The sequence below is a fragment of the Cololabis saira genome, chromosome 14 (genome assembly GCF_033807715.1).
Source record: "Cololabis saira isolate AMF1-May2022 chromosome 14, fColSai1.1, whole genome shotgun sequence".
Taxonomy (NCBI): domain Eukaryota; kingdom Metazoa; phylum Chordata; class Actinopteri; order Beloniformes; family Belonidae; genus Cololabis; species Cololabis saira.
This window is the reverse complement of record NC_084600.1, coordinates 22031320-22041259: the sequence shown is the minus strand read 5'-3', so window position 1 is coordinate 22041259 and position 9940 is coordinate 22031320. Positions and strand designations below refer to the sequence as shown.

The 9940-nt window shown below is 45.7% G+C and overlaps 2 protein-coding genes across 3 annotated transcripts in view; one reads left to right on the top strand and one right to left on the bottom strand.

Annotated features, from left to right (window-relative positions):
• Positions 1-3: 3 nt before the first annotated feature.
• Positions 4-4868, bottom strand: LOC133459834 (neuferricin). The gene is made up of 4 exons (XM_061740152.1): positions 4500-4868; positions 4254-4394; positions 423-609; positions 4-316 (listed from the first exon to the last, which is right to left on the bottom strand). The coding sequence occupies exons 1-4, from the start codon at positions 4753-4755 to the stop codon at positions 142-144; spliced, it is 759 nt and encodes a 252-aa protein (XP_061596136.1). The 5' UTR covers positions 4756-4868; the 3' UTR covers positions 4-141.
• A 1488-nt stretch (positions 4869-6356) lies between these two features.
• zzef1 (zinc finger, ZZ-type with EF hand domain 1) overlaps positions 6357-9940 on the top strand; it is a 37881-nt gene continuing 34297 nt past the window's right edge. Inside the window, exons 1-5 of one of the 2 annotated variants that reach the window (XM_061740150.1) lie at positions 6357-6879; positions 8763-8907; positions 9012-9206; positions 9300-9483; positions 9571-9770. In XM_061740150.1, coding sequence (XP_061596134.1) covers positions 6478-6879; positions 8763-8907; positions 9012-9206; positions 9300-9483; positions 9571-9770 — 1126 coding nt within the window. In that variant the 5' untranslated portion in view covers positions 6357-6477. The remainder of the gene's footprint in view (positions 6880-8762; positions 8908-9011; positions 9207-9299; positions 9484-9570; positions 9771-9940) is intronic. The other variant, XM_061740149.1, reaches the window with a different exon arrangement.

Sequence of the window (9940 nt, the reverse complement as noted above, 5' to 3'; positions counted from 1 at the left end):
GAGGTGTTTTCATTAATCATTTTATTGCATATAAAAAAACAACAACTTGGTTTTACTGGCTTAAGTCCTTGTCTTTTCTAAAGTTTTGTGCTTTTAAAAAGCGGTGGGGAATTGGTCAATTTTAGGGGGTCGACCCAGAGACTAGTCCTCTCTTACAGGGCATGAGTCAGCATGTGGAGGGCAGCCGTTGTATCTCTGTAGGTTGGGATCTTCCTCTGCTATGGATGGATCTTTAACACAGACGCAGCGCTCTCCACTGGAACCCGGAGAGAAGCGTTTCCGCGGGACACCGGTCCAGTCTCGCATCACTCCACCGCTGCAGAGAACAAAATATCTCACATTTTTGGAGGCAAAATTGCTCTATTGATCATCCTACACCATGCAGAGTTGTTGATGTGATTAGACCAGGACGATAGCCGTACCTCTTAGTGGAGCACCAGACCCTTCCACCCTTTCCAGCACTCCACTCTGAGTTGCAGGCTGGAAATAGTGTTTTTTCAGCTTCAGACTGGGCTTTGATACGCTGTCCCTCTGCCAGCAGTGCTTTCACTCGCAATAGGGCCTCTGTGGGCTGTCCATTTTCATCATAGAACTGGCCTGCCAACACCCCTGAAATTCAATGCGTATATGAATAAAGGCTAACAGATCTAATTAGTAAACGGAACATATCAGGATTTTTTTTTGTTCTGACTGGGCTTGAGAGGGTTTATTTGGATTTTTTGAAGTGACTACCCCAGCTCTGTAAATATGCAACTGGGTGAATTATTAAAATTGGAAGTGTTCTGTGACAGCACAGACTCAGATCAGAGAAAAATGATATTGATGATTTAATCATCTCTGAAGGGAAATTACATTATCAATATTATCCAGCTGTCTTCTCTTTATCCTCAGCTCACTTCATATGCTGCATTTCGGAGGCATAAAAGCTGTTCTAGACAGGCATATACGAGGTTGTTCTGGATATTTATATTTTGGGGGATACCCTTTAAAAAAATGCAATTTTAAAAAGGATTTAGAAATGTGAGAGAGACAAAATTGCATTTTTAAATCATTTTCATGATTGCATTTTCTAAATCTATTGCTTTCTCCATTTAGCTCCCCCTTTCCCTTTCCTGTGTCATTTTGGCCCATGAGCAAAGAAAAGCAGGTTAAACAATCAGGTCTTTGAATGCAACAAAGCTCTGGTCAGAGCCACGCTCACAGCATAAACTTCCTCTTAGTGAGCTGCTGAACGTCGGTGATGGAAAGTGTGGAGCGGAAAGTGTATGAGCTTTAATAAAATTGCTGTGACTACATCAATATATGAAATGAGATAACTGGAGTGGAGAGCTGAAAGCTGGGGTGGGGTTAGTGTCGGGGTCTGACAGACAGACAGGTCCTCCAGTCAGCTCAATGCAGCAGATAGGCTTATTTCACTGACGCCGGTTCATTTGCACAGTGATTGGATGTTTACGTGGGGGGGGTTGCTGCGTGTGCCTGCATACAAACACAGCCAGGAGGGGAAAAGCAAAGGGACAAAACCTATAATCTCATTTCTGTTTTTACAGCGTTCTTTCCCAACTTCTACAAGTTTGATTTAAGGCGGCAATATGTTAATTAAATGTTGTATTGGCTTCTCTTTCTGGTTTTCAAAATAAGATTTAAAGACATTAATCAAGCGTATAAAGAAAAAACATATATACTGTATATATATATATATATATATATATATATATATATACATATATATACACACACACACACACACACACACACACACACACACACACACACACACACACACACACACACACACACACACACACACACACACACACACTTTCCTCCTTCTTCCGAGGAGGGACATGCCTGGAACACCTCCCTAGGGAGGTGGGACATGCCTGGAACACCTCCCTAGGGAGGCGTCCAGGAGGATCCGATACAGATGCCCAAGCCACCTCAGCTGACTCCTCTCAATGTGAAGGAGCAGCGGCTCGACTCCGAGCTCCTCCCGGGTGACCGAACTCCTCACCCTATCTCTAAGGGAGCGTCCAGCCACCCTGCGGAGGAAACTCATCTCGGCCGCTTGTATCCGCGATCTCGTCCTTTCGGTCACTACCCAAAGTTCATGACCATAGGTGAGGGTAGGTGCGTAGATTGACCGGTAAATCGAGAGCTTCGCCTTTCGACTCAGCTCCCTCTTCACCTCGACGGTCCGGTACATCGACCGCATAACTGCGGACGCTGCACCGATCCGTCTGTCAATCTCGCGCTCCATCGTTCCCTCACTCGTGAACAAGACCCCGAGATACTTGAACTCCTCCACCTGAGGCAGGAATTCTCCACCCACCCGGAGAAGGCACGCCACCCTTTCCCGGTGGAGAACCATGGCCTCGGTCTTGGAGGTGCTGATTTTCATCCCTGCCGCGTTGCATTCGCCCTCAAACCGCCCCAGCACATGCTGAAGGTCCCGGTCCCATGAAGCCAACAGGACAACATCATCTGCAAAAAGCAGAGATGAAATCCTGTGGTTCCCAAACCGGATCCCTTCCGGTCCCTGGCTGCGCCTAGAAATCCTGTCCATAAAAATTATGAACAGGACCGGTGACAAAGGGCAGCCCTGCCGGAGTCCAACATGCACCGGGAACAAGTCTGATCTACTGCCGGCAATGAGAACCAGACTCCTACTCCGATCATACAGAGACCGGACAGCCCTTAATAGAGGGCCCCAGACCCCACACTCACCGAGTGCCCCCCACAGAATGGCACGAGGGTCAAATGCCTTCTCCAGATCCACAAAACACATGTAGACTGGTTGGGCAAATTCCCATGAACCCTCGAGCACCCTGCGGAGGGTGTAGAGCTGGTCCAGTGTTCCACGACCAGGACGAAAACCGCATTGTTCCTCCTGAATCCAAGGTTCAACTATCGGCCGTATTCTCCTCTCCAGTACCCTGGCGTAGACTTTCCCGGGGAGGCTGAGAAGTGTGATCCCCCTATAGTTGGAATAGACTCTCCGGCCCCCCTTTTTAAAAAGAGGGACCACCACCCCGGTTTGCCACTCCAGCGGTACTGTCCCCTTCTTCCATGCAATGTCGCAGAGGCGTGTCAACCAAGACAGCCCTACGACATCCAGAGACTTGAGGTACTCAGGGTGGATCTCATCTCATCGAGGCCGACCAAAAGTCTTCCTCCATGGCCTCCCCGAACTCCTCCCAGATCCGGGTTTTTGCCTCCAGGACCGCCCGTGCCGCGGCTCGCTTGGCCTGCCGGTACCCATCTACTGCGTCAGGAGTCCCACCGGCCAACATAGCCCGGTAAGACTCCTTCTTCAGTCTGATGGCATCCTGTACTTCCGGTGTCCACCACCGGGTTCTAGGATTGCCGCCACGACAGGCACCGGAGACCTTGCGACCACAACTTTGAGCCGCCGCGTTGACAATGGAGGCAGAGAACATGGTCCACTCGGACTCAATGTCCCCCGCCTCCCCCGGGATCTGAGAGAAGTTCTCTCGGAGGTGAGAGTTGAAGACGTCCCTGACAGAGGGCTCGGCCAGACGTTCCCAACAGACCCTCACAATCCGTTTGGGTCTGCCCGGTCTTTCAAACCTCCTCCTCCGCCAGCGCATCCAACTCACCACCAGGTGGTGATCAGTTGACAGCTCAGCCCCTCTCTTCACCAGAGTGTCCAAGACATGTGGCCGAAGGTCAGATGAAACGACAACAAAGTCGATCATTGACCTCCGGCCTAGGGTAAGGTATATACACACACACACACACACACACACGTTTATATGTCTATGGCTGGCTTGACTCCAGTCGGAAGCGGGAGGTTGCATGGTTTTTAGAGACTGGATCGACTGACTCCGCCCACTTAAGGAGCTGATGTACAGAGTTACAAAACACGTTGAAAAATGAGCCATTTCATCGCCACCCTGTGGTATTTTAACCAAAATCTGCCACATATATTTTATTGGTACATTCATCATTTGTTGTAGTTCGAGAAATTGGTATATTTGTGAATGAGAACCACAGTATTATTCTGGAGACGTTTTACTTCCAGTCTCTTTTGTTTCAGTGTCTCTGTTTTGTTTCATGAATCTTAGTAATTTATCAAAACTAAGAGACTATTCCTTCAAATGGTTTAAGAGAAAAAAATCTTAACCCAGTAAAAACATCTTTCACTATTTGTATGCAACCAATTCTAAAATGTTAAAGAGAAAGTGTAATTTGTGTCAAATGCCCAAATATATTAAGGAATCGAAATGACTTACCAACTGCCTGGTACTCTCTCTGATAGAAGGCCAGCCAGTCATAAAGGGCCACCATCTGCAGAGGGGACAGACTGGACACATCATCCGTCAGGCCACTCTCTGTGAAGTCCCCAGTGATGAAGGCCAGTGAAGCATCTTTACCTGGAAATACAAACAATCCATCTAAATATCTTTGATTGATGCTTATGCACTATTAATAAGGTGGAATACATTTATATACGTGGAGCTCCTAGTCAAGGACATCACCTGCCATGGACTGATAAGCACCACCGGGTCCATAATGCTTGTAGCCCTTGTGTACATTGAAAACCTGCCCCAGTAAGGCCAGGTAGAGGCCCTTGCTGTCCTTCTCTCCGTCGTACAGGGACAATTCCCGCCTACTCAGGAGCCTCCCAGGGGGCCCCTGGACGGGTTCCTGTGCAGGTTTAACGTGCCACTCGAAAGGGATGAACCACACTGCCAGTGCCACTGATAAAAAAGCGGCAACAGCATAGGTCAGCATGCTATTGTTTACATCAGTTCACATTCCTTTGACTGAAAATTAATCGTCACGGCGCAGGTGTTTTCGTAAGAGAGGAACGCTTCAGCGCATGCGCAAGAGCGACTTTTCGGGCAATGCTGGGATCATAGAGATATGTTTTATAATAGATCCATGAGATATATACATAGACGACTCATCGAAATACGGCCGCCATCTTGGACCGGTCATCCTACCCATACAACCTATTCTATCCTGATCTATTAATACATCCATGCATACAACAGCAGGGCAGAACAGAACAGTAAAATGCCAGAGCACTGTGCCGAGTATTCCCGTACAAATCGGCGAAAAATTGCGACCAGGGATAAAAATAATAAATAAATAAATAAAAAAAACGAATAAAAAAATCTAAAAATAAGGCCACACCACATTGCCAAACTCACCTCTCTTGACCTGCAGAAAGCGCATGAGAAAGAAGCTATACAAAGCAGTCCTCTTTCAGGGCTTTTATTATAGCATATGTGTAAATATGGTTTGTGAGATATATACATAGATGTATATGTGGGTTATGGCATACCGTTCCTTAAATTAATCTTTCTTTCAATTAATCTTGTTGTTTCATTCCATATATTCAAAGATTAATTTCCTGAACGGCATGCCATAGTGTGTGTGTGTGTGTGTATATATATATGTATATATATATATATATATATATATATATATATATATATATATATATATATATATATATATATATATATATATACATATACATATACATATACATATACATATAAATATACATATACATATACACACACTATATGAATATGGATGTATGCTTTTTATTGTTTATTTATATTATTATAATAGCTGAGTTTTACACAATCTGCTTCTCTATCATATAGTCGTGTTTTTACATGTATGTGTGTATATTATACACACACACACACACACACACACACACACACACACACACACACACACACACACACACACACACACACACACACACACACACACACACGTATGTATGTATGTATGTATGTATGTATGTATGTATGTATGTATGTATGTATGTATGTATGTATGTATGTATGTATGTATGTATGTATGTATGTATGTATGTATGTATGTATGTATGTATGTATGTATGTATGTGTGTATATATATATATATATATATATATATATATATATATATATATATATATATATATATATATATATATATATATATATATATTTATAGCCTACATATATTGTGTGTCTTGCAAAATAGCCTACCTATCATACTCCGATGCCAGAATACTATTACTGTTAAGCCCATAGATCTATAAAGGCCTATATCTATGGTTAAGCCTACTATGAATATTAAAATACGCCGAATCGTGTGTCCGGTATCATGCCCATATGTATGTTTGCAGAACCCCCCACCCCCCCTGAAAATTACTTTTGTATTCTGCGAGTTATGACTGACTAAATGCGCTGACACTTAATTACACTGAAATGACACTGAAGTGGAGCGGGTGCCCGCTCCAAGATGGCGGCCGCACGGCTCCGCTAGGCGCCGATAGGCGGCAGCAGTCGATGACGCGACAGCGCCTGCGTGCCGGCGCGTCACTGCGGCAGCAGCGCGACGCACGCAGGGCGCTACGGTGGTGGAGGTTAACGCTCGGGAGGTCCGAGTCCACACCGGTACCAAACCCACGTCCAGGCGAGCCCGAGGCAGGCGGAGGCGGACATGGGCAACGCGGAGAGCGGCTGCGGCGGCGGCAGCGGCGACGAGGAGGAGGTGGAGGCGGAGAGCCCCGGCTTCGCGGAAGACAGCCCGGCCTCGGCCACCACAGGCGGCGGTGTCGCCGCCGGCTCGGGGAGGAGCGGAAGGGGGTCGAGCGCCGTCCACGTCCCCACCAGCGGACCGCCGAGCCCCGCGGTGCTGCTGGAGCAGGTGAAGCTGCGGGAGGCGGCGGCGCGCATCAGCGACTCCGGCGGCGCCATCCACGAGTCCGTGCTGTCCGGGAATGAGGGCGCCCTGATGCGCTGGCTGGAGGACCGGCTGAACCGCGGAGAGGAGTCCGTCAATGTGGAGCAGTTCTGCGAGATGCTGGAGATCCGGGACGCCCCGAGAGAAGAGTGTGAGGAGGTAAATACACCCGAGGAGAAGAAGTGCTACACCTCCTGGAGTTAGTGACGACTGTCATGTGTTTGGTGGTATGAGAGTCATACCTGTCAAGTTTTGGATTTAAAAATACGGGGCATTTTCTGCCGCAGGGTCCAGTATCTTCCATGTTAAGACAGATTTACGAGAAATCTAAAATAACTACCTGTCAAACCTTTATAAACTACAATTATTAGCTGAGAATCTGATACGCCTATCTTTGTTGACACTAATGCCGCGTTCCATTTGTCCTCGGAAGTGGGGATTTCCCAGTTCCCAGTTGGATTTTTCAACTGGAACGCCCCTCGAAGTGGGATTTCCCACTGGGAAAGTGGGAGAGTCTTCACCACCCCCGAGTTCACATTCCAAGATGGCTGCCCCGGTTGTAAACAGTAGAAGAGAGCTCCGTAGCACTTCATTCTAGTTTTGGTCACACTAAATCAGTCGTACACAAGTATTGTTCGGCATATATATGCTGCTGTAGTGTAATTTACATTTTTCATGTGGTATAAGCGAACTACAAACTTGTTTTCCTACTTTGTAACTGGAACGCTGATAACTCGGCTGTGACGTCATTCCCAGCTCCCAGTTCCGACTTCCGAGGTAAATGGAACGCAGCATTAAATGCTGTGGACATTCCCATGTATGTAATTCCTATAATAGAGCCTAAATGAAAACGCAAAAGTGGATTAAAGCACATTTATTTATTTTAAACATTTTCAGTTAATATACGCATTAATTGTCTTCAAGTGAAACATTTACATTTTCTTTTAAGTTGTCATTTTCGCTCATGTGGCTCTCTGCCATTCACTGACTGGCATGTTTCTGTATCTCCTCTTTAGGAAAGTAAATTTTGTTCCCCATTTTTATAGATATTTACACCATGTCTTCTTTTTAGTCAGAAATATCTTCACTCTGGTTACATCCATGCATCTCTGTTTGCTCCAGTTGTTGCCTCTAACCTCGCGAGAACTGCCACCCAGGCGACAGCAAGCATCAGTTCTCGCGAGGCTAGTGACCATTCACTTTGCTTTTAAAAATGATTATATTATAAAACTGGAAATTTACGGGAAAATACTAATACTAATACGGGAGGACGGCGGGAAAGAGGGGTAAAATACGGTAATTTCCCGGCTAAAACGGGAGACTTGACAGGTATGATGAGAGTTGAAGGGCTAATAGCCTCACCACGCTCGTTTATGATCAATTATCAGCAGATATGATCGTGGGTCCTGGACAGGAGTAGATATCAAGTCGTGTTACCTCAGTAGTCATCTTAAAGGTATAGCACCAGCTGTCATATCAGATTTATGGTGACAGAGTATTGGCTATGGCCTCTTGCTATAGAACACAACGCTTTGTCGTCTGGTGAATCACGTTTGTTGTTTAACCAGACGATAACATTGTACTGTACTCTGTTTTGGCTTTGTTTGAGGCCCATGGGTGCGGGGCTCACCTCTCTTTGTTTTTTTTTTTTTTTTTTTTTTAAGTTGACACAATTTCCCTAGTTATTAAAGACATATCTGTGACATAATGTGCTCTTAATATCATAGGGATACTGTATAAAAGGTCCCCTTTTAAACTGCACCTTTACAGCTCTGTGTATAGCGGCTGGTTTAGGGGTAGTCTGCAACTTTACTCAACCCCAACCTGTTCATCCACCTGATTTTTAAAAAGAATGTGTCACTGACTGGCTTTACCCAATTCAGGGGGAGAGCTACCCTGCAGATATTTGACAATTCGATGGCCTAAAACAAACTGACAAGTTATGATTTTGAATTGATAGTCTTATATGTCTGTGCAACTGGTTATATTGTGTCACAGCATAAAATAACCATGATTATCTTTGTCCTTGTCACCCATCTCAGGCTTTTGAACAGTTTGATGCAGAGGGGGATGGCGTGGTGGATGTGGAGAGCATGCTGATTGCTCTTAAGAACTCCAATGGAGCTAATCTGCAGGGAGAGCTGAGTCATGTGATAAGACAGCTACAGGCTTGCTCTCTCACCCCAGGTAAGATACGTGATTTGTTTACCTGGGTGGAGAACATCAAGCTTATTTGGATAGACACTGTCAACATGTGTGAATATTCTATCATTTCTTGTCTTCTCCTGCAGGTTTTGTTGACATATTCTCCAAGACCAAAGACAGAATAGGAGCACATGCCTCGAAGATCCTTAAATTCTTACACAGGAATCGTATTCCCAGTAGTGCCATCCCCTTCCCCATCTTAGAGGGCTACAACAGTATCTGCACCATGAGGTCCAGCGTCGTTCAGGACTTTTTGGAATACCTGTTGCAGAAGGAGCGAGGTGAGCGCCGGATTCTGGCTTGGGCAAAATTGGATTTGAACATGCAAATATTGTACTTTTGTGGCAATTCTCACTTGAGTTGGTCTCTTTCAGATTTAGATATCCAGTACAGAGCAGCGCTAGATCGTGATCCAGATGTGGATAAGGTCAAGGTGATCACACAGTGCTACAGCACAATAGAGGCATCGTCCAACGTCACAGATATCTACAAAATGACAAATGGGGAAACGTCATCTTTTTGGCAGTCAGACGGCAGTGCACGATCACACTGGATACGGTACAGTCTGGTGTTCATCTTCTTAAAGTTTTGGTCCATGTGCAAATAAACGTTACTATGGAAACTCATCTTTGTCCCTGTTCCCAGACTTAAAATGAAACCGGATGTTGTCTTGCGGCGTCTGGCCATCGCTGTGGCTTCCAATGACCACAGTTATATGCCTCAGCTGGTCTCAGTGGCTGTGGGGAAAAACCGGCGTTCCCTGCAGGAGATCAGAGACATCCGTATCCCCGGGAATGTCACTGGTTACGTAGCTCTGTTGGAGAATGCCAACATCACACACCCCTGTGAGTCAGCCTCTGTTAGTCCGTCTGCTTATTAGATAACTGTGTTTTCCGCTGATGCTTTTAAGAGAAGCCGACTTTCTCGTTAGCTTGGAATAAATCACGGTGTCACAATTTGCAACATCCTCCCTTATTCCCCCAGTACATCAAACATCTGCCTTTAGGTTTGAAAC

Excerpts from the sequence above, each read along its gene's own strand:
- LOC133459834 (XM_061740152.1), bottom strand. The coding sequence starts at position 4,755 with ATGCTGACCTATGCTGTTGCCGCTTTTTTATCAGTGGCACTGGCAGTG. Across the intron at positions 4,395-4,499 it reads TGCTTATCAGTCCATGGCAG|GTAAAGATGCTTCACTGGCC; the intron begins GTGATGTCCTTG and ends TTGTATTTCCAG. Across the intron at positions 317-422 it reads GTCTGGTGCTCCACTAAGAG|CGGTGGAGTGATGCGAGACT; the intron begins GTACGGCTATCG and ends TGTTCTCTGCAG.